Here is a 27,088-nt window from a genome sequence, read left to right on the forward strand (position 1 = left end):
GGTGTGATGTGTGGTTTCGGACCTATCGTGTATGTCCTTCTTTACGATGAACATTGTCCCTGCATAGAAGGGGGTTCTATCAGGTTCTATGTTGGTGTATGTTGTGTAATTGTTATGTTGTGCCCACGTCTCAAGTTGATCGGTGGGGATTCTGTGTGTTTCTTGTATTGCCAGTACAGAGAGTCTGTGAGATGTAAAAAAGTTTTTGACATCTCGTAATTTCTTGGATATTCCGTTGATGTTCATTGAGCCAACCTTGAGGTTGCCCAGTCCGGCGTCCGAATCGTCACTCTCCGTATCTGCGAACATGATTATAGATAGGGAAAAAGCAGGTTAAAGTTTAAGGGGTTGGACTAGACCGTGTAGATGGCTGGGTCGTCGCCGTCTGAGTCCGTGAGCTCACCCACCGAACTGAAGACATTTCGATGGGGAGGAGAGGTCCCGGGCAGTCCAGCCCGCAGAGACTCTCTCGAAGAAACGGACTCCAAGTCAGTTGACGAGTTGTCATTGTCAACTGAGACCGACGCATCCTTGGAGCTGGCGTAGGATGCGTCGTGGTCTGTAAGATTCGTCGTCCTGGGAGATGCTGTTTGGGGAACCGATCTCCGCTTGTGCAATGGTTCTTTTGGAGTCGATGTCTTGGACTCTATGTTGGACATGGGCTTATCCAATTCAGCATCTGGCGAGAAGATGCTGCGCACGTGGGTTTTGGGTTTGTGTTTCCCTCCTTTGCCCACGGTGGTAAAGCCATCGTCGCTCGTGGGGGGGATCTTCCTCTTCCTGTTGTTTGGGGCGGGGGGGTTCTTCCTCTTCCTCTTCCCCTTCCTCTTCCACTACACATTTCCCGGAACTTTTCTCTTGCGTCACATCCAGGCTTGTGAAGGTCTGTTGATCGGCAAACATGGCAGGGGAGACGGTACCTGGCCGGTGACGAATCCTGGGAGCGTTTTGTGTGTACTTTGTCGCTCCTGTCCCGGGAGTGTTTTGTTCTTCTTTTTGGCGTCCGGTTTCTGGTCGGCTTGGACGCCCGGTCACGGGGTGGGTCAGTTTTGGACGCCCCGTCTCGAGGTGGGTTGGCCTGGGTCTTCTTCGGCTTCGTGGGGCATTTGGAAGCTAAATGGCCCCGGGCTTTGCAAATTTGGCAGAGAGGCAAATGTCCTTCCCCAGGCTTGGTGATGGATATCCATTCACCAAACATCTGCACCTTTTCTGGGATGTTATTCAGTTGAGTGTTCTGCAGGTAGACATGCAGAAACTTGTTGCAGATGGTGGGGTGCTGCTTATGTCTACCTTTGGTCATTTGATAGACTGTTCCCCAGTTTGCTTGGCAAGCAAACTCGTTGATTAAGTTCAGATGCCACTCGTCTGGCACTGGGTATAAAGTAATCACGTCGCATGGTGGCATAGGGCGCCATACTTTGATTACATAATCAGTTTCTTTGTGCTTGTAGGTCACAGGTGACTGATGGTCTAGCGCCAGCTGTTCCATCAGCAAGGATTTTGTTTCGTTCTCAGAAGCTGAGAAAGTAACGGTGAAAATGTGCTGCCGCAGGCTCTTGGCACGCACAGCTTTTAGCTCCTTTCCATATTTGGCTAGGAAACCGCTTTCCATAAAGAAACCTATGAAAGTGCTTAGCCTACATCAAGCCAGGACTGGCTTGATGCTTGCACCACCAAAGTTCTTTCATATTTAAACTCGTTGGTCTTGGAATCGCCCATGAGTATAGATTGTATGTAGAGATTGTAAATATAAAGAAATTAACAAGACTTACCAAAGTCCAAGCTTTAACAGTTTCAAACTTTCCTTCTGAAGGAAAGTTCAGCTAAATTCTGTCTTGACCACACCCTAAAAGCTGGTCACGTACTGTCTAGACTCGCTGTAGCTAACTGACTATTCTCACCTGACCTATCTACGTGGCAATCAGCTAATTCCCTTAAGGGGAAAAGGCTGACTCCAAAAAAAAATCTAGGGAGGGAAAAAAAGCTAACTACTTGATGATGAACTGTTTTATTTCGATCAACGACGCACGAGTACAAAATAATTGACACGGCGAGAAGAACACAATAAACATAGCCAGGTCAGAGACTTTAAAGAACCGGCCTGCCACGCCCCGTGGAGGCGGGGAGCGGCGTGATTATGGGGTGGCGATGCACCCGGAAGGGAAGTCCACCAGCTTAGGTCGCGGGGGCCAGGCTGGGGAGTCTAGGTACCTGTGGAAGGAAAGTGTGGATCGAGAATTTTGTGCCACTCGTCCGCAAAAGTTAGAATGGCGGAACGGGCCAGGGAGACGGGCTTTGCTTTCTGCAAACGCAAAAAGGTCAGCTCACGACGGGCCGGGCGACAGAAGTTTTATAAAGCCAGGCAGCGCCCACGTCTCCATCACGTGACCGTAACACAGGTACGTTTAACTCCTATACCCGGTCTGCCCGTAGGCAGACCGGATAAACTTTGGGGTCTCCCACGAGGAAGAGATGCTTAGCTACAAGGACGATTTGAATACTCGTGGGAGACGAAAATTATATAAAATCTGGAGCAAAGGCTCAATTAATTGGTGTAAAAAAAAAGATGGTAAGTGGGAATATATTGTATGCTTTACCTACCGAAAAAGTGTTGACGTTAAACCAACGAGCACGGATGTGCACTGGCCAGACGTTGAGGCAGGTTCGCCCAGATGGGTCGGGGGGACTAGCGATCGAAGCGTAGATATGACTAGGCTACGTTACCAGGAAAAATATAGAATAGTGGGATGAAACTTTGGAGGTTGCATCAAGTTGATCAGGAAATCATGTTTATCGATGAGTTAAAAGCAACGCGAGGTTGATCCGAGCGGGAAAGAGCAGCGTATCGGGAGAGGGTAGTGTGTGATAGTCTAAAATATTGAAATATGAAAATACAGATCCAGTGTTGTTAATGATATTACGTCATTGATAGATGATATGAGTCCATTCACGATATGCAATATATACTTAATTCATATATTGCTATTTTATTTTATTGATGATGATTGTATTCTTCATTGAGCTGCAGCATGCTGATGAAACAACAATTGTTTACAGGTAAATTGATAATGAAACAATGGATTTAACATACTATGACGTCACACAATTACTGGCGGGTTTTGAGGTTTGCTGTCTTGCGCGCTCGGATGCTTACTGCAGAGCTTCTGTTGTTGGGGAATTGAGCTTCTGATCGCTGGAATCGTCTTTTCTATGACGTAGCCCCTCCACGAGTGAGCCCGGCGTTCCAAGCTTTCCAGACACGGAGGGAACCTTCGTCGCCTAGATCAGTGGTTCCCAGCTTTGGTTAGGCCAAAGAAGACACGGAAATTCACGCGTCCTCGCGTCCATTCGACCACCGCTTTACCAGTCAGTTTAACTCTTATCTTTGTGGAAAGAAAAGAGCCAACAAAACCAGCAGGCGCCAGGGCAGAGGACATTGTGAAGAAAGGGGCGTTCTTCCCGGCTATCAGCACAAGGCTGAGCACTCACTAGTACAGCGAGCAGTTGCGATTCGCTAACCATAACGGTGTAGCTATGTTTCAATAAAGATTGGGAAGGGAAAGTTGAAAGTAAAGGAATTAAATAGAAAAATAATTCTAAATGCACGTTTAATGTACGATGGCTGTGTCAGACAAAAAAAATCACAATTCTACTGTTATTTAACTCTATAGCTACCATAACGCACAAAGACATCGCACAAACATTACATGATGATTTCAAGACAAAACGTCCATTTTATCGGGAGGTTCAAACGTATTTGACACATGGTCAAAATCGAAGACAGCAAATCCGCCATTTTTACATCAATTCAACGTCTGCAGACGTTACCTAATTAGGTAAATTTGCATTTTTTGCATTGTTTCAACGTCCGGCATTAAAATAATGTAAAACTGACGGATTTTACTGTCTGGGAGATTTCACATCATGGACTGAGTGTGAAGAAAACTAATATCCTAAACGCATTTGAAAAAGAAAAGCATCATTTTCACCTAGACAGCAAAATCTGCCGTTTTTTACGTTGTTTCAATGTCGGACGTTGAGACAATGCAAATTTACCTGATTGGGAACGGTGTTTCCAACCTAAGAGCATGAAATCGTGACATAAATACTGTCTATCATTTGTCAAAACTATTTCCATTGTTATTGGAAATTGCACTTGAAAGAAAGTTGATGTCAAACACACTCTGCTAATTCTACGCTGTGGTACTAGGTGTTGACGACGTTTCATTAAGTTTTCAGAGATTACAAAGTCGGGGAAATGTCTCAAGAGTTTTGGAAAATTTCTGAAGGAGTTTCATTGTTGAACAATCGACATTTTTGCGATTGCTTACGACGCGTTTAGCCAGGGGCGGATCCAGAGGGGGGCGATTGGGGCGATCGCCCCCCCTAAAACCCAAGAAAGTAGCTTTATTCTTCATTTATATGTATACGATTTGGAAAACAACATATCGAAAGCAATGCTGAATAAGTCTTTCGCCATGTTCAAAGATTAGGTTAGGCTAGGGTAGGCTACAATAATAACATAGTGTAAGGCTATTATTTCGTCGCAGAGTCTAATTACCGAACGAAATTACTAAAATTTAAAAAGTTTCTAAACTTTTTGCCGGCACTGTAGAGCATAGCGATAAATCCCTTAGCCTAGATAAGTTGGTTGACAGAGCAAGTTATTGGCAACTTTGACGGTCAGACGTGGAACTAAAACCATTGAAATTCTACCTTGAAATTGCATCTAGAAACAGCAAAGCTCAATTTTTTTCAATGAGACTTCAGCATCTTGACACCTAACATCATTGCTACCACGAAATTGCTTAAGTACCGACCCGATAGCATTGACAAAAGTCATTTGCAATGCCTACAACGGCTTGTTACCTCATATATATAGTGTGGAATCTGCTCTAGGTTTAGAGATCCAACTATGGAAGGAGAAGTGGGAAAACAAAACTGTTCCGGCGACTGCTGCAGTCTTACCGATGACTGCGGAAGAAGCTTTACAATTGTGTGATGAAAATGTGTACACAATCGTAGACTCTCTTTTAAAAATACTATTAACCTTGCCAGTCAGCGTAGCATCAGCCGAAAGAAGCTTTTCATCTCTTCGGTCGTTGAAAACCTGGCTGAGGAACAACATCGGCGAGGAAAGACTGAATGGATTGGCCTTACTATACCAGCATCGGGACATTTTAATTGACACAGACTCCGTGATAAGTCGATTAGCCACTGTAGAAACCGTAGACTTGACTTAGTGTTGTAGTCAAAGGTACGACACCTGTTAGTATTACCCGTACCGGCAAAGTAGCTTTTTATTTTCGTTTTATTTGTGAAGTCCACAGAAATAGTTGTTTCTGTTATTGTTAGTTTTTTTTTTGTCTGGTGCAGCGACCGTGCATGACACGTTTTAAGGAGGACTATATCTTTTGGTCGTCATTTAATTATGTTTAACTGCCATTCTATTGTACAAATTGTAGTGTTTTGCTGGTCCAAAATAAAAATTTACAATCGATACCTAGCCTATAGTGGCGATTCTACGGGGTGAAGCATGACCCAGTGTTTTGACCTGGCCCCCACTTTTGTTACTCATTATGTTGAGTGTATGCATAACCTTTCCTCATTGCTCTTTATAACAATTCAAAACTTGTCAGAGGAATAAAACCTCAAAATAATAACTTCAATGTTTGTATCAATATTGGGAAAACAGAATTACCTGTTATTATCTTTCCGAGGTCAATTTTAAAATTGCCGTAAAACAATCAAGAGCAGTGGCGTGCCAAGGAGGGGGGGGTTGGGGGTTACAACCCCCCCTTTGGCACGCGTGTGACGTCACGATAATGAGAATGATGCTTTCAGTCTAAAAAAAATTTGCCTAATTTTATACAAACTGCATTAAAAGAGCGAGTTTTTCCAACACCAAACATTCAAACATCTCAGCCAGGAATTAGCAACAAGAAAACATAGAGACTTATAGCTTTATTTCTGAAAAATGCCGAAGAAAATATGATCTTATCCTTTCGCTATGCCACCGGACAACACCATTTTACAGGAATATTCATACCCACATTTTTGTTGAAAGTGCTCTCAGAATGCACCAAATTCAATGTAATTTTTTAAAATTTTCTGGGGGAGGACCCCCAGACCCCCCGCCGCTAGGTCGTCAAACCCTCCCCCCCTTTCAAAATTCTTGGCTACGCTACTGATCAAGAGTGCAACCTTCAGTCTCAACTATAAATGCGGCTAGGTTGCTCAGGCTTCAACTTGACATGGCAAAGGCATATCAGCTCTTCATCCCTCCCTTTGTTAAACAACAGCATTGTTGAAGATTTTTTAAGTGATAGAATTTCAATTTCTCATACTTTGTGTTCGAAATGCTTTCAACGCATCACATTCGATCTAAATTTTCTAGGGGAGACCCCCGTCGTTGTTTGTGCCTGGCCGATCACTTGCCTGAATGTCAATGACATCGCCCCCCCTAACGTGAATACCTGGATCCGCCCCTGCGTTTAGCCAGAACACGTTTGGTCTCATAATGAACTTAATTCACACACAGCAAACAGCTAGATCACACACATACTATGAGGTGTACAATTCCGTACGCAGACCTTAGAGAATCTTGATTTTAAAAACCTTCTCTCAGTGAGAGGAACTAAAACAGTACTTTCAACAGCCCAGGAGTTTGTAATGAGGAAAAACAAATATTTATCACAATCAAAAGTACTTATGTTAAATTAAACATTAGTCAGTTTAAACACAAAGTGGATGCAGACGAATTTAACAAAATATGAGTTGCTGCCAAAAGATTTCTAAGCTTCCTTAAAATGTGTTCAGTTCGCTGATGTGAGTTTGCCAGAGCAAAACAGCTGCGATACTTCTACATTTTTTCACAACACATATTTTATGAAAGACCAATCGCTTTTTAAAAACAAAAACTGATTTTGTTTTTCACTGATAGGCTACAGAATGCAGCTTACATGCGAATGAACACGGTGTCAAATTTATACATACAACAAAAACCAACAATGACGCAATGGGATTTCTTCTGGAATATAATGAGTGGATTCAGAGCCGTCGCTAAAGTATGTACTGCTTCAAGAGTAGCCTACGGCCTTCAACTAATATGCAACCAAATCAATTAGCATTTTTTAGTTGAGTTGAAAGCCAGTCGAGTCCTTCATATAACCCATCACCACTAGTAGCGCAGGTTGACTGAATGTGCCATTTTCTGTTGCGAAGATTTTGCAAACCTAACTTTTCTTGGAGCTCACTGGCCGATTGTGCATTGGGTAGATCCTGAAAACATTTGCTACAGTTAACACAGATACAAAACCTTTTTCTGGCATACCGAGTTCAATAAAACTAGTAACATGTTCGGTACTTCTTAAATCTCTCATTAAAAATTGTTCCATCCCTTAAAACTAGCCTGGCGAAGTTTGAAAACAGCTCACTAACTTTTGTATTCGGCACTTGTACTAACCTGCTTGTTAGCAAAGACCAGCAACACGGCATCTCTGAGTTCATCTTCATTTAACATTTGATCCAATTCTTCCCGAGCTTTTTCAACACGCTCCCGATCGTTGCTATCGACCACAAAGATTAAACCTGCTATGGTTAAAAGCAAACAGCACTGTAATCAAGCACCATCGAGATTGCAACAAACAGTGCCGGTCTTAGGGTATTTCGGCCCCAGAGCGGAATATGCTTTGCGGGCTCCAATGATATTGTTTCAATTCAGTAGCGTAGGTAGCGTAGGTAGCGTAGCTAGGTATGGGGTTTGACGGCCGGCGGGCGCAGCCCGACGCCGTGCTCGCTGAAGGCGACACCCAGCGGCGGAGGTCTGGGGGCCCCTCCCCAGAAAATTTTGAAAAATTACTTTGAATTTGGTGCGTTCTGAGAGCATGTTCAACAAAAATTTGGGTATGAATATTACTGTAAAATGGTGCTGCAAAATTCCATTGGAAATGACAAAAATTACTGCATTTTCTGAGTAAATTGCGGGCCCACTAATTTACGGGGCCTGTGCGATCGCACGGTTTGCACACCCCAAAGACCGGCAATGCAAAAAACTACATCTGAGAGTAATGATGAAATGCGGTGCACAGGGGAAAAGAATTCAGTCCGGTCAAGTTTGCATAAAAACTATTACTTGTTTTCTATTCTATCTTCTACTTCAACAGAGATCTAATAATGATCCTGCATGGTTTGGATGGCTTGTGATACAAACAGACAACAGCTTTCTCTGACCAGGTACCGACTGAGGTATTTTGATAGTTTTTTTTACAGTCAATAGCCTATAGAATTTTACCTTGTGTGTTTTGAAAATAATGTCTCCACAAAGGACGGATCCTTTATTGCACATACACATTGTGCAAGATCCAGAAATCCAGGCCATGTGGTGCATAAGTAGCTGAAATACACCTACCAATTATAATTTTGATACCAATTTGTTTTCTAAGCAACATTATTAACAAGGCAGTAATAACAAGCTAAAAGGGAGGCTATAAGTGTAACTGACCCCCTCCCCCCGTCAATGTTTTGCATGAAACCACAAAGATTTAAGCAAGCCTATGGCAATGCTTGTTCAGTAACCATATTTAGGCTGTTTTGGCCTGTCTAACACTAACCTGTCGTTACAGCACTGCATATGTTGGTGGTAAACGCAACGCCAAATCTTCCACTTTTGACGAAAGTAGCCATTTGTTGTTATCATATTTCACAAACCTGACGTGATAGGATAAATCTGAGGTCAGATTCGGATTCAGCACCCCAAAATTACTCTAAATCAGTCTTCAAAGTTCATGGAGCAAAAAAAAATTCTTTTTTTGTAGACCAGTGTTATCAAAAGCTGTCCCAGACACATTGATAGAGAGTAACTTATTTTGGAAATCATGTTTTGAGGGCTTCTACTCATAACTTAATGCAAATTGAGGCATACCAGTCTTTGCCAGCAAGGATGAAGTCTGGCCATGAATACTTCACTTGTTGGAAGTATTTCAGTGAGTTTTGAAGTTTTTTCAAATTATTACTTTCATCAAATTACATAAACCTTCTGGTTGGTTGATTGAATCTTTATTCTCGTAGTGGGAAAGCTTCTTTGAGAGCTTAACCCTGGCACTTTTGCATACTTGTATAGAGGCTTTGAACCATTGATGTAGGCCTGGTCACCGAGTGAAGTTTCTGATTGTTGAAGTGTTGTTGCAGGGGAACTATTCCATCCATTAGTTGCCGCTGAATGGAGAGCAGTCCTTTACGTGCGTTGCACAAGCGCACACCCCGACAGTCAAACCATCACCGCTTGATCTTGAAGCTTCTTCGTTCACTAAGGCTACATTTACATGACGTTTCATTGCGCCGGAAATGAAAGATTTCCTTTTCGGTTTGTTTGGCAGACGCGTAATCTGTTTACACGCGCTGACCGATTGATTGATTGATTGAATCTTTATCATCGCACTGGGAAAGCTTCTTGCAGAGCTTAATCCTGGCAGTTTCGCATACTTATAGAAGCGTTGAATCACTGACGCAGGCCCGGTCATCGAGATTGACAGAGTGAAGTTTCCGATTGTTGAAGTCTTGTTGCCGGGGAACTATTCCATCCATTAGATGCCGCTGAATGGAGAGCAGTCCTTAACGTGCGTTGTTCAAGAGCACACCCCGAGAGTCGAACCAGCGGCGCTTGATCTTGAAGCTTCTTCGTTCCAGAAGTCACGTGCTAACCAATTGAGCTATCGGGGCGGAGCGAGTTTCGTGGAGGTCTGGATTTCATGTCGGTAGTTTTGACAAAAATGAAACCGATATCAAGTGGTTGCGGGTGATGTAAACACGCCGCAGTGAGATCCAAGCAATGAAATCCAAGCGAACAAGCCCTAAACTCACCCATGCGTACAGATTGCATTCCTTTCGCCCGAAGCGAAAAGCAACCGCAGCGGGATTCCATGTAAACAAAAAGTTTTTCATGCCGCTTTGAGATTTCATTTCGGTCATTTTCATTTCGCTTCGGCCTAGAAGACTTCAAAGGGAGATTCTAAAGAGTTACAACCTGTGCAACCCATTTGTCACCACACACTCACTGAGTGCTTAGTCAAAGCAGCCACCATAATAAAACAAACACTGCAGTTAGCAGTTCTGCAAATTAAAACAAGCAATAATCCTTTGAATACCATCACTGAGAGTGCAGAGATCATTAAAATGTTGATGAATTACTTACCAATAGTAGGAATAGTTGTCACGATTTCTCCAAGCTTTAATTTGTGTAAGATTGTTGTTTTGCCAGCAGCATCCAATCCAACCATCAAAATTCGCATTTCCTCTTTGCCAACAAGGTCTTTAAACAAAGATGCAAAAGCTCCCATTTTAATTTATAAGCAACACAAATTTTTTTCTATATATCCTATTGACATTAAATGTACAAGTGATTGCATACCGGCAGAAGTGGCGATCTACAACTTTATGCCGTGGTCCAAAAAATGCAAACGCGAATGACACAATTTCTAGGCAATATGGGCCGAATGAAGCAAGACCCGAATCCGCCAATAGCCTACATGAATGATGCAAGGCTCAAATGCCGCAATACATGAATGACACCAGATTTGATTATTTTGTACTAAAATTAATTGAATTCGGTAGTAATTTCATTTGTCACAGTGGCGATTTCAATTTTTATTTTTTATACAAACAAAAATAGCCTATATAAGAAACGTTTTTTGCACTTAACAAAATAAAGATCTTCTTCTATCGAGTCTTCTAAAGTTCGTTGATACACCACAGATTGACACATTCTTTCGCAATAGAGTTATACACTGACAGGTCCCACCTACTACACCGGGTGGCAAGCCGAGGGCAAACAAGAAGGTGGTCCGCTGTTTGGGGCTCGGTGCCACAGATACATGCAACAGGGCCCGTGTCGTAGCCCCACTCCACCATTGCAGACTTAGTACGTCCAGCACCGGTTCGGAGTCGATTTAATGTTTTCCACTTTGCCCAAGGAGCGTTTGCTCCTGGGGGGAGGGACTCTGATGATGGGATCTTCATTTCAGTGTATGATGGGTCATTTTCGAATTGTTGTTTCCATTGCTTAAGTCTTGTTTCTTCTTTTGTTGAGGTTAGTGGCTGAACGTGTGTTAGGAAGCTTTTTCTTAATTTCAACCGGGTTTGTGCAGCAGTTTTTCCATAAAATAAAGATGAGACTTGGTTATTTCTTACTAAAACTAATTGCTTTTTTTAAGGTAGCAATTTGATTTGCCACGAAAAAATTTCAATTTTTTCCACTTAACAAAACAAAGATGAAGCTGCCACTAATTCATTTATTGCTTTTTAATCTTAATGGACATGTCTGCAGGGAACTCTTAATCATCAGAAATGTTTGGCAAACTCAAAGTGCAGGCTAAGTTTGGCATCCCGCAGTTAATCTCGTTCCTCGCTGCTTCAAGAAAAACACAGGAGGTCAGTTACACTACTGTATTTTGTTTTCAAAGACTATAGCAGGGTTGCCGTACCGTCCTTATTTCTAAGATTTGTCCTTATTTTGGAGAGTAATATCTTAGAAACATTTATTGTCCTTATTTCTCAGAAATGTCCTTGTTTTTGACTTAACCAGTAGTGGCCTTAAGGTTTTGTGGGCCCTGGGCAAGAAGTAATATGAGGCCCCCTACAGCCCGGTATCGACAAATTAAAGTACGCAAACTCAAATAACCATAAATCACAATAACACAAAAAGGAATTAACATGATACAACAACAAACAGCGATGGTAAGCGAAGGAGGTGTACAGTATTTCATCCTGTGACATCTTCACATCACTCTGATGCTATGTTGTACCACCACACCCAGTGCCTTCCGAGTCCTACACCACCCGGCTGTAGTGTTGTACGCGTCAATGAAATAAATTGACAGCGTCAACGTTAGCGCGAATTGCCTAAAAACTTTACGGCGTAAAGTGTTGCGTCAGCTCTTAAAAAAATTGACAGCGCTAAATTCTAGCGCTATTTTAGCCAGGGTCTCAAAAAATAGAAGTATTTTGCTATACCAAGTTTTGGCTAACAATAGCTATAAATAAAGAGCAGGTGTTATGTTTTGAGACTTTATTGTAATTAGCTGCTTATCTTATTATTAGTTATTTCCTTGTAGAAACCGGGGAAACACAAGCATTTCAAAATGTTTATCTGACAATCTGCTGCGTTTGGGTCACATAATGTCCTTTCCAAGTGAAAACATGCGTTCCACAGCAGCGCTGGATGGTTGATTAATTGATTGAATCTTTATCCTCGGGCTGGGAAAGCTTCTTGCAGAGCTTAATCCTGGCAGTTTCGCATACAGTACTTGTATAGAGGCATTTAAATCAATGACGCAGGCCCGGTTACAAAGATTGACAGAGTGAAGTTTCCGATTATTGCCGGGGAATTATTCCATCCATCAGTTGCCGCTGAATGGAGAGTAGTCCTTAACGTGCGTTGCTCAAGCGCACACCCCGATAGTCGAACCAGCGCTGCCTTGATCTTGAAGTTTCTTCGCTTCAGAAGTCACGCGCTAACAAACTGAGCTATCGGGGCGGACGATATCGGGCTGAGCTTTCGGGGCAGGGCGATATGGTATTGGTGTGTTGTATTTCAAAAACAAGTCTTTAAAACGTTTGCTCGGAAAGGTAGGCTATCACTGTTCCAAGCGTGCTGTGATGGTTTAGCTACTTTAGCATAAATATAAATCACTGACAAAATCACCAAATAATGACAGGCCGTATCGTAACAGGATGCCTGCAACCTACATCATCGGAAAATCTCCCTGTCCTTGCAGGCATCCAACCAGCTGAGCTTCGTCGCGAAGAAGCTATCCTGTCTCTTTCTCGTCGCGCTACGAACCCCAACCAATTGCTCTACTCAAGTCTCTACGAGTCTGTGAACGAGAAACCTCAGCGACTGAAATCGAGACACCCATTTGTACGTGCCGCACAACTCCTGATGAAAACCGCTGAAGACCAATCCATCAGTGCGGCTACTTGGGCGGACCACCAATGGAGCTCGGAGTGGAAGAAGAATGTTTTTGCGCTCCACTATGACCCAAAACCGATTGAAAAGCCTAACTATAGCCTACATGTTGTGCATCAATTCAGACGTCGCCAAATTTTGCCATTTGATGCTGTCATCTGTAACTTTTCATTGCAAAAAGTCCGGAAAGGGTTGAATTAAATCAGCGGTGTCTAAAGTTCGGCCAGCGAGACATTTTTGTATGGCCGCGCCTGTTGTTGTAAAATGTGTTATTTTTGACCTGCAGACATACAGTAATTACACAAATTCAACTTGCATTTTCTAGAAAATTAGTTAAGACAGTATTTTCTCAGTGACAAAAGCCAAGCGAGAAAAATTAGAATCATTGTTGCTTCATTTGCGAAATCAACTAGTAACTTATTACCTGGAGAGAATGATAATGAGTGACACGGTCGAGTATTCATTCATTTTCTTGCCAGCAAATTCAACGATCACTCTCGAAATTTTGTTGCAAATGTAAAGAACTTATTGCTATATACTTCTTTTTGCTTGAATCCCGAACAATGAACCTTGATAAATTCCTTCACCACCCCCAAAACATTTTAAATAAAATTTTCATACTTTGATACAGCATTATTTGACAAAGGTTTATAATTTATTTTGGCTGAGAGTAGTGTCAGAATGCGCAATTTTTTGATATTTTTTCAAATTTTTTTCGGGAGCTCCTCCATACCCACCTGTGGGTGCTGCGCCTTCGGTGACTCGTTGCTGTGTTGGGGATAACAACTCAACAAAACTGCCCAAAATGCAACGCCCCAAATCAGTCCACAGACCATATTGGAGTGCCCAGTAACCAAGCTTCAATGAGGATACCTCATTCATAGCCTACCAATGCAACAACGTTTTCATGGATTGGCTAAATGAAAACTGCTCGGACTTATGACGTCATACGAAACAACAACTCACATGCACTAAAATACTAATTTGCTCCCTCCCGAAATTTTGAGCTGGCTACGCCCCTGGTCGGTTTCATCCTTTGCACCAACATAGCTGTAGCATATGTTACAAAGTTTCTGGATGTTTTGAGTTCTGATAAATAAAGCAGCAGTATAGATCCTATCATCATATCCTGTGATGTGTATACAACACAAAAATATAACTAAATCTGCATGGGTGATTGCTTTGTTACATGAAAATGACATTACATAATACAATATTGTTATGTATGCATCTTCTTTTACTCAAAGCAAGATTGCCAGAGTCTGTTGGCCCGCGAACACTTCAGTATTATCAAAACTAGCTCGCCTGGGAAAAAGTTGGACGCCCTTGAATTAAACGCTTGGTTGGACTATTTTAGTTGCCTGTATTCTGTGCTCACAAAGCTTTCTAGACAAAACAGTTAGCCACAATAGCATTTTCGCTGCAAGTGCAATCCAGTGATTTTCACATTGAACGAAGTTCTTTTCATGCTGAGGAAAGCAGGCTAACTTCAGCTAAACACAAACATGCTTCAGCTTAACATATACAAATTAGTTGTGTTTTTGCTAAAAATTATTTTGGGGCCCAATTTTCGTATTGTTTTCCGACCCGTGCTGACTTCTCTCGGAGGCCCTGCCTAAATGTAATATTATCGAGATATGTTTCATTAAAGATCAAAAGAAAAGAAAAAAGCCTACAACGCCTGGTATTCCCAGGCGGTCACCCATCCAAGTACTAACCAGGCTCGACGTTGCTTAACTTCCCAGATCGGACGAGATGGGGTGTTCTCAACGTCAGTGCTTCCCAACCGGTGGGTCGCGAAGCATTTCTGGTCATTATCATTTTATTGTTTCAAAAAAGAGGTCAAACGTTAATTTTACAAAGCTACTCAGTACATCGTAAGTGATAGGCCTATGTTATGGACACCAAATTTGTCATTTGTGTTTAGGCCTACGTTATCTTAAATATGTTTTTTTTTGGTGTGTATGTTAAAGCGCGGGAACGTTTTATTTATTTTTTTTCTTGTAAGCTTATTATGGCAAAATCGTCATTTCTGTAGGGGGGCAATTGACTAGTAGACCGTATGGTCGTCTCGTTGTCTCCCTGTCGGTATGGGAACTTGTGTAACTTTTGCATTGTGTATATTACAAACATGTACCGTACCTTTGTTCCTGTTACTGACAAATAAAACATTGATTGAAAATTTTCTAAATGCTACTGAATGTTAAAATTTTCTAAAAAATACCGACATTAGGCCTACTATGGATCTCACAAGCCGCAGTTTGGTCTTGAACAGTACTGCGCCTTCGCCACTCTTATCTTCACTTCATTTGTTGACTTTCCATTTTCATGAATTGTGCATCCTGTTTTCTATTAGATCGGGGAATTATTGCATCATCATGACGTAACAATTATGCAACAATGTAACAAATAGATGTGTTGTGTCGCATTAACTATTTCAGTACGTACGCCAGTAGTAAAGATGCCATATTGAAGAAGTCATATCTCATTGTGGGTCGCACAATAAAACTTGCATTAAAAGTGGGTCGCGAACTGAAAAAAGTTGGGAAGCACTGCAACGTGATATGGTCGTAGGCGTCAGTGCAGTTTAAACAACGCTTTTATCTTGCTTTTTGAACAAAGCTCTAAAGCAAGTTGAAGCAGTCTCGTTTCAAACGTAGCTGTCCAGGCTGGGATTTGAAGCCAGATTCTTTTACGAAATGGTTAATTCCCCGACAACAACACTTCAACGACCGGAAACGTCACTCTGTCAATCTTGGTAACCGGACACCGGCCCTGCGTCAAAAGCTTTTACACGTATGCGAAACTACCAGGAAAAACAATCAAAGCTTAGTTAGTCCGAGAATAAAAATTTAAAACCAACCAACTCGTAGGTTGGGAATGTGGGTAATAACCCAAAAGGAAAATATTTTTTGAGAGAGTGGATATTTTCCAGTCTGGATTCTTTCTGTAGCTAATGAGTACTTTCTAGTCGAATATTTTCCGTATGGAAATGTTCTGAATGGATATTTTCAAGACAAATTTTTATGGATCACCGTCTGTTGTGCACCACTTTAAACGAGGCCATTTTTTTAGAAACGTTTTTTCTATTCGCGCAAGAAAATAGTTGCAAATAGTTCTAAAAATTAAATTCAAAACACCAGCGATGTCGATAGTGACAACTTGATTTTTACTAGATGGAAGTTTCACATTTCAAAAAAACCGACATTAAACAAACTCTAATGTTGGATTTTATCGGAACCAAACGAACCGAAGAAGAACCGATGACTAAGGCCAGTTTAGGAAAAATAACACTTCTGACAAAATTCAAAGATAAATAACGTAAAAGCGACCATCTATACGCTTAATTGTTTAAAGTAGAAATAACATTCTTATCAATTCGCCAAAAAGACGAAGAGAAACACCTCGATGCAAGCAAAGCTGCTAAAATAAAAAATCACTCCAAAGTATGTGTGATGTGGACTGATGGTGTGACCCCTTCTTTGATCAAGTTCTTAAAATTCGCCACTTTTACATTGATTCAACATCTGCAGATGTACAGTACAGTAGAATAGAATGCTGGCAGAGAAAAAGTGTTTCAATATAAGAATTTTATCCTACAGAAAATCAGTCGTTTTAACATTGATTCAACGTCTGCAGACGTTGAATCACTGTAAAAAATGACTGATTTGCCTTCTGGGACAGTCTTTCAGCAATAAATAATATTTCATATCACAATTGCTGGTACGATCTATAACTTGACAGAATTATTTTTTGTATTTTTTTTCGTTAAAGTCGTCAAACGTTAATGTCAAAAACCAACATTGAAACCTGGTTGGTACAAAGCGACATTGCGTGAATGAAGCATGAGTGAGCATAGTCGACAAACGTCGGGACAACGTCAGCTTTAAAGAAGTTTTGTGGATATTAGCTTGAATGAGAAATCGAACGACATAATTAACAGTAACATGAACCTATTGAAACAGGTTGACAAATGTACTTGCTCCAAAACAATCGTACGATAATATCGTATAACAATCGTACGATTGGTTTGGAGCAAGATTAAATCCAAATCCAACATCGCATGACATTGATATGTGGTAAAATGTCGCCAAGTTAGACGTAACTCTATGAAACAAAATTTTTAGTCAATGGAACAGAGGTTAGAAAACTGAGGTTAATCAAAATAACTTTAGCAACAATTTTATTTTTCTTCAATTTATTTTCAATCAACGACCAAAGAAAAGTTTCCTGACCACTACAATACAATATAAACTGATGCAAAACAAACGCTATGAAATTTCCGGATAGAGATTTAGTAAAAGAGGTCCAGCAAAAACATCAATAAAATAGAAAACTTTCTCAGGGCGTACTGATGGTCTCAAGTTATGATGAGTCGTCAAGGAAATGATCAGCCCGTCTAACGTAAGTTAGGGGCGACTGACTTGAAGGCTTCCCATTCCCCAAGCAGTAAACTCCCTCAATTTTTACATTAATGCAACGTCTTCAGACGTTGAATTAATGTAAAAATGAGAGATTTTGCTGTCTGGGCCATCACTCCCTTGATCAGTCATTCATCAGATGGCAGGAAAGGTTGAAAATAAAGGAATTAAATAGAAAAATAATTCTAAATGCACGTTTAATGTACGATGGCTGTGTCAGACAAAAAAATCACAATTCTACTGTTATTTAACTCTATAGCTACCATAGTACCACGCACAAAGACATCGCACAAGCATTGCATGATGATTCCAAGACAAAACGTCCATTTTATGGGTAGGTTCAAACGTATTTGACACATGGTCAAAATCGAAGACAGCAAATCCGCCATTTTTACATCAATTCAACGTCTGCAGACGTTACCTAATTAGGTAAATTTGCATTTTTTGCATTGTTTCAACGTCCGGCATTAAAATAATGTAAAACTGACGGATTTTACTGTCTGGGAGATTTCACATCATGGACTGACTGTGAAGAAAACTAATATCCTAAACGCATTTGAAAAAGAAAAGCATCATTTTCACCTAGACAGCAAAATCTGCCGTTTTTTACGTTGTTTCAATGTCGGACGTTGAGACAATGCAAATTTACCTGATTGGGAACGGTGTTTCCAACCTAAGAGCATGAAATCGTGACATAAATACTGTCTATCATTTGTCAAAACTATTTCCATTGTTATTGGAAATTGCACTTGAAAGAAAGTTGATGTCAAACACAGTCTGCTAATTCTACGCTGTGGTACTAGGTGTTGACGACGTTTCATTAAGTTTTCAGAGATTACAAAGTCGGGGAAATGTCTCAAGAGTTTTGGAAAATTTCTGAAGGAGTTTCATTGTTGAACAATCGACATTTTTGCGATTGCTTACGACGCGTTTAGCCAGAACACGTTTGGTCTCATAATGAACTTAATTCACACACAGCAAACAGCTAGATCACACACATACTATGAGGTGTACAATTCCGTACGCAGACCTTAGAGAATCTTGATTTTAAAAACCTTCTCTCAGTGAGAGGAACTAAAACAGTACTTTCAACAGCCCAGGAGTTTGTAATGAGGAAAAACAAATATTTATCACAATCAAAAGTACTTATGTTAAATTAAACATTAGTCAGTTTAAACACAAAGTGGATGCAGACGAATTTAACAAAATATGAGTTGCTGCCAAAAGACTTCTAAGCTTCCTTAAAATGTGTTCAGTTCGCTGATGTGAGTTTGCCAGAGCAAAACAGCTGCGATACTTCTACATTTTTTCACAACACATATTTTATGAAAGACCAATCGCTTTTTAAAAACAAAAACTGATTTTGTTTTTCACTGATAGGCTACAGAATGCAGCTTACATGCGAATGAACACGGTGTCAAATTTATACATACAACAAAAAGCAACAATGACGCAATGGGATTTCTTCTGGAATATAATGAGTGGATTCAGAGCCGTCGCTAAAGTATGTACTGCTTCAAGATTAGCCTACGGCTTTCAACTAATATGCAACCAAATCAATTAGCATTTTTTAGTTGAGTTGAAAGCCAGTCGAGTCCTTCATATAACCCATCACCACTAGTAGCGCAGGTTGACTGAATGTGCCATTTTCTGTTGCGAAGATTTTGCAAACCTAACTTTTCTTGGAGCTCACTGGCCGATTGTGCATTGGGTAAATCCTGAAAACATTTGCTACAGTTAACACAGATACAAAACCTTTTTCTGGCATACCGAGTTCAATAAAACTAGTAACATGTTCGGTACTTCTTAAATCTCTCATTAAAAATTGTTCCATCCCTTAAAACTAGCCTGGCGAAGTTTGAAAACAGCTCACTAACTTTTGTATTCGGCACTTGTACTAACCTGCTTGTTAGCAAAGACCAGCAACACGGCATCTCTGAGTTCATCTTCATTTAACATTTGATCCAATTCTTCCCGAGCTTTTTCAACACGCTCCCGATCGTTGCTATCGACCACAAAGATTAAACCTGCCATGGTTAAAAGCAAACAGCACTGTAATCAAGCACTATCGAGATTGCAACAAACAGTGCCGGTCTTAGGGTATTTCGGCCCCAGAGCGGAATATGCTTTGCGGGCTCCAATGATATTGTTTCAATTCAGTAGCGTAGGTAGCGTAGGTAGCGTAGCTAGGTATGGGGTTTGACGGCCGGCGGGCGCAGCCCGACGCCGTGCTCGCTGAAGGCGACACCCAGCGCCGGAGGTCTGGGGGCCCCTCCCCAGAAAATTTTGAAAAATTACTTTGAATTTGGTGCGTTCTGAGAGCATGTTCAACAAAAATTTGGGTATGAATATTACTGTAAAATGGTGCTGCAAAATTCCATTGGAAATGACAAAAATTACTGCATTTTCTGAGTAAATTGCGGGCCCACTAATTTACGGGGCCTGTGCGATCGCACGGTTTGCACACCCCAAAGACCGGCAATGCAAAAAACTACATCTGAGAGTAATGATGAAATGCGGTGCACAGGGGAAAAGAATTCAGTCCGGTCAAGTTTGCATAAAAACTATTACTTGTTTTCTATTCTATTTTCTACTTCAACAGAGATCTAATAATGATCCTGCATGGTTTGGATGGCTTGTGATACAAACAGACAACAGCTTTCTCTGACCAGGTACCGACTGAGGTATTTTGATAGTTTTTTTTACAGTCAATAGCCTATAGAATTTTACCTTGTGTGTTTTGAAAATAATGTCTCCACAAAGGACGGATCCTGTCTTCACCGCCAACATCCCACACAGTGAAGCTGATGTTTTGGTATTCAACATTTTTAACATTAAAACCTGCAGATAAATTTTAGGAAATAATCCACTCTAAGAAATTGCAGGAAAATTAGCTGAACTAAAAGAAACTTTGAAATAGATATTTCTATAATCTTCCAGCTTTTGCCTCAGGTTTGATTCGTCTATTCTAGAAAAGGCATCATTTAGCTTTCTGATTATCAAAAGCTGTCCCAGACACATTGATAGAGAGTAACTTATTTTGGAAATCATGTTTTGAGGGCTTCTACTCATAACTTAATGCAAATTGAGGCATACCAGTCTTTGCCAGCAAGGATGAAGTCTGGCCATGAATACTTCACTTGTTGGAAGTATTTCAGTGAGTTTTGAAGTTTTTTCAAATTATTACTTTCATCAAATTACATAAACCTTCTGGTTGGTTGATTGAATCTTTATTCTCGTAGTGGGAAAGCTTCTTTGAGAGCTTAACCCTGGCACTTTTGCATACTTGTATAGAGGCTTTGAACCATTGATGTAGGCCTGGTCACCGAATGAAGTTTCTGATTGTTGAAGTGTTGTTGCCGGGGAACTATTCCATCCATTAGTTGCCGCTGAATGGAGAGCAGTCCTTTACGTGCGTTGCACAAGCGCACACCCCGACAGTCAAACCATCACCGCTTGATCTTGAAGCTTCTTCGTTCACTAAGGCTACATTTACATGACGTTTCATTGCGCCCGAAATGAAAGATTTCCTTTTCGGTTTGTTTGGCAGACGCGTAATCTGTTTACACGCGCTGACCGATTGATTGATTGATTGAATCTTTATCATCGGACTGGGAAAGCTTCTTGCAGAGCTTAATCCTGGCAGTTTCGCATACTTGTAGAAGCGTTGAATCACTGACGCAGGCCCGGTCATCGAGATTGACAGAGTGAAGTTTCCGATTGTTGAAGTCTTGTTGCCGGGGAACTATTCCATCCATTAGATGCCGCTGAATGGAGAGCAGTCCTTAACATGCGTTGTTCAAGAGCACACCCCGAGAGTCGAACCAGCGGCGCTTGATCTTGAAGCTTCTTCGTTCCAGAAGTCACGTGCTAACCAATTGAGCTATCGGGGCGGAGCGAGTTTCGTGGAGGTCTGGATTTCATGTCGGTAGTTTTGACAAAAATGAAACCGATATCAAGTGGTTGCGGGTGATGTAAACACGCCGCAGTGAGATCCAAGCAATGAAATCCAAGCGAACAAGCCCTAAAATCACCCATGCGTACAGATTGCATTCCTTTCGCCCGAAGCGAAAAGCAACCGCAGCGGGATTCCATGTAAACAAAAAGTTTTTCATGCCGCTTTGAGATTTCATTTCGGTCATTTTCATTTCGCTTCGGCCTAGAAGACTTCAAAGGGAGATTCTAAAGAGTTACAACCTGTGCAACCCATTTGTCACCACACACTCACTGAGTGCTTAGTCAAAGCAGCCACCATAATAAAACAAACACTGCAGTTAGCAGTTCTGCAAATTAAAACAAGCAATAATCCTTTGAATACCATCACTGAGAGTGCAGAGATCATTAAAATGTTGATGAATTACTTACCAATAGTAGGAATAGTTGTCACGATTTCTCCAAGCTTTAATTTGTGTAAGATTGTTGTTTTGCCAGCAGCATCCAATCCAACCATCAAAATTCGCATTTCCTCTTTGCCAACAAGGTCTTTAAACAAAGATGCAAAAGCTCCCATTTTAATTTATAAGCAACACAAATTTTTTTCTATATATCCTATTGACATTAAATGTACAAGTGATTGCATACCGGCAGAAGTGGCGATCTACAACTTTATGCCGTGGTCCAAAAAATGCAAACGCGAATGACACAATTTCTAGGCAATATGGGCCGAATGAAGCAAGACCCGAATCCGGCAATAGCCAACATGAATGATGCAAGGCTCAAATGCCGCAATACATGAATGACACCAGATTTGATTATTTTGTACTAAAATTAATTGAATTCGGTAGTAATTTCATTTGTCACAGTAGCGATTTCAATTTTTATTTTTTATACAAACAAAAATAGCCTATAAGAAACGTTTTTTGCACTTAACAAAATAAAGATCTTCTTTTATCGAGTCTTCTAAAGTTCGTTGATACACCACAGATTGACACATTCTTCCGCAATGGAGTTATACACTGACAGGTCCCACCTACTGCACCGGGTGGCAAGCCGAGGGCAAACAAGAAGGTAGTCCGCTGTTTGGGGCTCGGTGCCACAGATACATGCAACAGGGCCCGTGTCGTAGCCCCACTCCACCATTGCAGACTTAGTACGTCCAGCACCGGTTCGGAGTCGATTTAATGTTTTCCACTTTGCCCAAGGAGCGTTTGCTCCTGGGGGGAGGGACTCTGATGATGGGATCTTCATTTCAGTGTATGACGGGTCATTTTCGAATTGTTGTTTCCATTGCTTAAGTCTTGTTTCTTCTTTTGTTGAGGTTAGTGGCTGAACGTGTGTTAGGAAGCTTTTTCTTAATTTCAACCGGGTTTGTGCAGCAGTTTTTCCATAAAATAAAGATGAGACTTGGTTATTTCTTACTAAAACTAATTGCTTTTTTTAAGGTAGCAATTTGATTTGCCACGGAAAATTTTCAATTTTTTCCACTTAACAAAACAAAGATGAAGCTGCCACTAATTCATTTGTTGCTTTTTAATCTTAATGGACATGTCTGCAGGGAACTCTTAATCATCAGAAATGTTTGGCAAACTCAAAGTGCAGGCTAAGTTTGGCATCCCGCAGTTAATCTCGTTCCTCGCTGCTTCAAGAAAAACACAGGAGGTCAGTTACACTACTGTATTTTGTTTTCAAAGATTATAGCAGGGTTGCCATACCGTCCTTATTGCTAAGATTTGTCCTTATTTTGGAGAGTAATATCTTAGAAACATTTATTGTCCTTATTTCTCAGAAATGTCCTTGTTTTTGACTTAACCAGTAGTGGCCTTAAGGTTTTGTGGGCCCTGGGCAAGAAGTAATATGAGGCCCCCTACAGCCCGGTATCGACAAATTAAAGTACGCAAACTCAAATAACCATAAATCACAATAACACAAAAAGGAATTAACATGATACAACAACAAACAGCGATGGTAAGCGAAGGAGGTGTACAGTATTTCATCCTGTGACATCTTCACATCACTCTGATGCTATGTTGTACCACCACACCCAGTGCCTTCCGAGTCCTACACCACCCGGCTGTAGTGTTGTACGCGTCAATGAAATAAATTGACAGCGTCAACGTTAGCGCGAATTGCCTAAAAACTTTACGGCGTAAAGTGTTGCGTCAGCTCTTAAAAAAATTGACAGCGCTAAATTCTAGCGCTATTTTAGCCAGGGTCTCAAAAAATAGAAGTATTTTGCTATACCAAGTTTTGGCTAACAATAGCTATAAATAAAGAGCAGGTGTTATGTTTTGAGACTGTATTGTAATTAGCTGCTTATCTTATTATTAGTTATTTCCTTGTAGAAACACAAGCATTTCAAAATGTTTATCTGACAATCTGCTGCGTTTGGGTCACATAATGTCCTTTCCAAGTGAAAACATGCGTTCCACAGCAGCGCTGGATGGTTGATTAAGTGATTGAATCTTTATCCTCGGGCTGGGAAAGCTTCTTGCAGAGCTTAATCCTGGCAGTTTCGCATACAGTACTTGTATAGAGGCATTTAAATCAGTGACGCAGGCCCGGTTACAAAGATTGACAGAGTGAAGTTTCCGATTATTGCCGGGGAATTATTCCATCCATTAGTTGCCGCTGAATGGAGAGTAGTCCTTAACGTGCGTTGCTCAAGCGCACACCCCGATAGTCGAACCAGCGCTGCCTTGATCTTGAAGTTTCTTCGCTTCAGAAGTCACGCGCTAAGAAACTGAGCTATCGGGGCGGACGATATCGGGCTGAGCTTTCGGGGCAGGGCGATATGGTATTGGTGTGTTGTATTTCAAAAACAAGTCTTTAAAACGTTTGCTCGGAAAGGTAGGCTATCACTGTTCCAAGCGTGCTGTGATGGTTTAGCTACTTTAGCATAAATATAAATCACTGACAAAATCACCGAATAATGACAGGCCGTATCGTGACAGGATGCCTGCGACCTACATCATCGGAAAATCTCCCTGTCCTTGCAGGCATCCAACCAGCTGAGCTTCGTCGCGAAGAAGCTATCCTGTCTCTTTTTCGTCGCGCTACGAACCCCAACCACTTGCTCTACTCAAGTCTCTACGAGTCTGTGAACGAGAAACCTCAGCGACTGAAATCGAGACACCCATTTGTACGTGCCGCACAACTCCTGATGAAAACCGCTGAAGACCAATCCATCAGTGCGGCTACTTGGGCGGACCACCAATGGAGCTCGGAGTGGAAGAAGAATTTTTTTGCGCTCCACTATGACCCAAAACCGATTGAAAGACCTAACTATAGCCTACATGTTGTGCATCAATTCAGACGTCGCCAAATTTTGCCATTTGATGCTGTCATCTGTAACTTTTCATTGCAAAAAGTCCGGAAAGGGTTGAATTAAATCAGCGGTGTCTAAAGTTCGGCCAGCGAGACGTTTTTGTATGGCCGCGCCTGTTGTTGTAAAATGTGTTATTTTTGACCTGCAGACATACAGTAATTACACAAACTCAACTTGCATTTTCTAGAAAATTAGTTAAGACAGTATTTTCTCAGTGACAAAAGCCAAGCGAGAAAAATTAGAATCATTGTTGCTTCATTTGCGAAATCAACTAGTAACTTATTACCTGGAGAGAATGATAATGAGTGACACGGTCGAGTATTCATTCATTTTCTTGCCAGCAAATTCAACGATCACTCTCGAAATTTTGTTGCAAATGTAAAGAACTTATTGCTATATACTTCTTTTTGCTTGAATCCCGAACAATGAACCTTGATAAACTCCTTCACCACCCCCAAAACATTTTAAATAAAATTTTCATACTTTGATACAGCATTATTTGACAAAGTTTTATAATTTATTTTGGCTGAAAGTAGTGTCAGAATGCGCAATTTTTTGATATTTCAAATTTTTTTTGGGAGCTCCCCCATACCCACCTGTGGGTGCTGCGCCTTCGGTGACTCGTTGCTGTGTTGGGGATAACAACTCAACAAAACTGCCCAAAATGCAACGCCCCAAATCAGTCCACAGACCATATTGGAGTGCCCAGTAACCAAGCTTCAAGGAGGATACCTCATAGCCCACCAATGCAACAACGTCCTCATGAATTGGCTAAATGAAAACCGCTCGGACTTATGACGTCATACGAAACAACAACTCACATGCACTAAAATACTAATTTGCTCCCTCCCGAAATTTTGAGCTGGCTACGTCCCTGGTCGGTTTCATCCTTTGCACTAACATAGCTGTAGCATATGTTACAAAGTTTCTGGATGTTTTGAGTTCTGATAAATAAAGCAGCAGTATAGATCCTATCATCATATCCTGTGATGTGTATACAACAATACAACTAAATCTGCATGGGTGATTGCTTTGTTACATGAAAATGACATTACATAATACAATATTGCTATGTATGCATCTTCTTTTACTCAAAGCAAGATTGCCAGAGTCTGTTGGCCCGCGAACACTTCAGTATTATCAAAACTAGCTCGCCAGGGAAAAAGTTGGACGCCCTTGAATTAAACGCTTGGTTGGACTATTTTAGTTGCCTGTAAGTTATTGTGTGCTCACAAAGCTTTCTAGACAAAACAGTTAGCCACAATAGCATTTTCGCTGCAAGTGTAATCCAGTGATTTTCACATTGAACGAAGTTCTTTTCATGCTGAGGAAAGCAGGCTAACTTCAGCTAAACACAAACATGCTTCAGCTTAACATATACAAATTATAAAAGTAATTTGCGTTCTTCTGGTGACTATTTACTAGGTTACCTCCTGATGTTAAAGATGATAACTAGCTTTTGTATTTCCGACGTTTCGTCAGTCAGCACGACTGACTTTATCAAGGTGGCTAAAACAGGTTAACACAACCTGTTCAGCAACGATGGCACAACACAAAAACGTACTGATAAAATGAATAAAGTAAGCAGCAAGAATCAGAATTAAAACACGCAACAAGATACCTAGAGGTTAAACTGAATGCAGTGAATGCCTAAAACCAGTAGGCTGCTTTCCAACAGCGTAAATTTATCTATCTATTGGGCCACCGTCAAGAAACATTGAAAAGTCATCAGACAAGACAGAAACCAAGGGAATTGGCAATAACAATGATAGAGAAGACGCACTGAGAATGGAAAAGGTGAAGTTAAAGTTAAAGTAATTTTTTGTACACAGAGGGAAAATTCTGACCATCTTTCTGGTTGAGAGCATGTTGTGCTTTCTGGTTTATGTACCACTTTTCTGTAAATAATCTTTTTGTGTAATCCTTTTCAGTTTTAAGAATGTTTTTAATATACAAATTAGTTGTGTTTTTGCTAAAAATTATTTTGGGGCCCAATTTTCGTATTGTTTCCCGACCCGTGCTGACTTCTCTCGGAGGCCCTGCTTAAATGTAATATTATCGAGATATGTTTTATTAAAGATCAAAAGAAAAGAAAAAAAAGCCTACAACGCCTGGTATTCCTAGGCGGTCACCCATCCAAGTACTAACCAGGCTCGACGTTGCTTAACTTCCCAGATCGGACGAGATGGGGTGTTCTCAACGTCAGTGCTTCCCAACCGGTGGGTCGTGAAGCATTTCTGGTCATTATCATTTCATTGTTTCAAAAAAGAGGTCAAACGTTAATTTTACAAAGCTACTCAGTACATCGTAAGTGATAGGCCTATGTTATGGAAACTAAATTTGTCATTTGTGTTTAGGCCTACGTTATTTTAAATATGTTTTTTTTTCTTGTAAGCTTATTATGGCAAAATCGTCATTTCTGTAGGGGGGCAATTGACT

The 27,088-nt window shown here is 40.9% G+C and overlaps 2 protein-coding genes and 2 pseudogenes across 2 annotated transcripts; all 4 read right to left on the reverse strand.

The window, feature by feature from the left end:
- Positions 1 to 6,618: 6,618 nt before the first annotated feature.
- On the reverse strand, positions 6,619 to 10,337 carry LOC145772868 (ADP-ribosylation factor 1-like). Its single transcript, XM_082584752.1, has 3 exons — positions 10,193 to 10,337; positions 7,466 to 7,590; positions 6,619 to 7,281 (listed from the first exon to the last, which is right to left on the reverse strand). Exons 1-3 carry the CDS (start codon positions 10,335 to 10,337, stop codon positions 7,120 to 7,122), a joined length of 432 nt encoding a protein of 143 aa, XP_082440878.1. The 3' UTR covers positions 6,619 to 7,119.
- Positions 10,338 to 14,633: 4,296 nt separating this feature from the next.
- On the reverse strand, positions 14,634 to 14,751 carry LOC145773407 (5S ribosomal RNA; annotated as a pseudogene).
- A 1,272-nt stretch (positions 14,752 to 16,023) lies between these two features.
- LOC145771672 (ADP-ribosylation factor 1-like) lies at positions 16,024 to 21,895 on the reverse strand. The gene is made up of 4 exons (XM_082583404.1): positions 21,751 to 21,895; positions 20,116 to 20,226; positions 19,288 to 19,412; positions 16,024 to 19,103 (listed from the first exon to the last, which is right to left on the reverse strand). Exons 1-4 carry the CDS (start codon positions 21,893 to 21,895, stop codon positions 18,942 to 18,944), a joined length of 543 nt encoding a protein of 180 aa, XP_082439530.1. The 3' UTR covers positions 16,024 to 18,941.
- Positions 21,896 to 26,748: 4,853 nt separating this feature from the next.
- LOC145773408 (5S ribosomal RNA) lies at positions 26,749 to 26,866 on the reverse strand (annotated as a pseudogene).
- Positions 26,867 to 27,088: the final 222 nt, after the last annotated feature.

This window comes from Aplidium turbinatum, chromosome 6, assembly GCF_918807975.1.
Source record: "Aplidium turbinatum chromosome 6, kaAplTurb1.1, whole genome shotgun sequence".
NCBI classification, from domain to species: domain Eukaryota; kingdom Metazoa; phylum Chordata; class Ascidiacea; order Aplousobranchia; family Polyclinidae; genus Aplidium; species Aplidium turbinatum.

Excerpts from the sequence above, each read along its gene's own strand:
- LOC145772868 (XM_082584752.1), bottom strand. The coding sequence starts at position 10,337 with ATGGGAGCTTTTGCATCTTTGTTTAAAGACCTTGTTGGCAAAGAGGAA. Across the intron at positions 7,591-10,192 it reads GACAACTATTCCTACTATTG|GTTTAATCTTTGTGGTCGAT; the intron begins GTAAGTAATTCA and ends TAACCATAGCAG. Across the intron at positions 7,282-7,465 it reads TGGTCTTTGCTAACAAGCAG|GATCTACCCAATGCACAATC; the intron begins GTTAGTACAAGT and ends AAATGTTTTCAG.
- LOC145771672 (XM_082583404.1), bottom strand. The coding sequence starts at position 21,895 with ATGGGAGCTTTTGCATCTTTGTTTAAAGACCTTGTTGGCAAAGAGGAA. Across the intron at positions 20,227-21,750 it reads GACAACTATTCCTACTATTG|GTTTTAATGTTAAAAATGTT; the intron begins GTAAGTAATTCA and ends ATTTATCTGCAG. Across the intron at positions 19,413-20,115 it reads TTATTTTCAAAACACACAAG|GTTTAATCTTTGTGGTCGAT; the intron begins GTAAAATTCTAT and ends TAACCATGGCAG.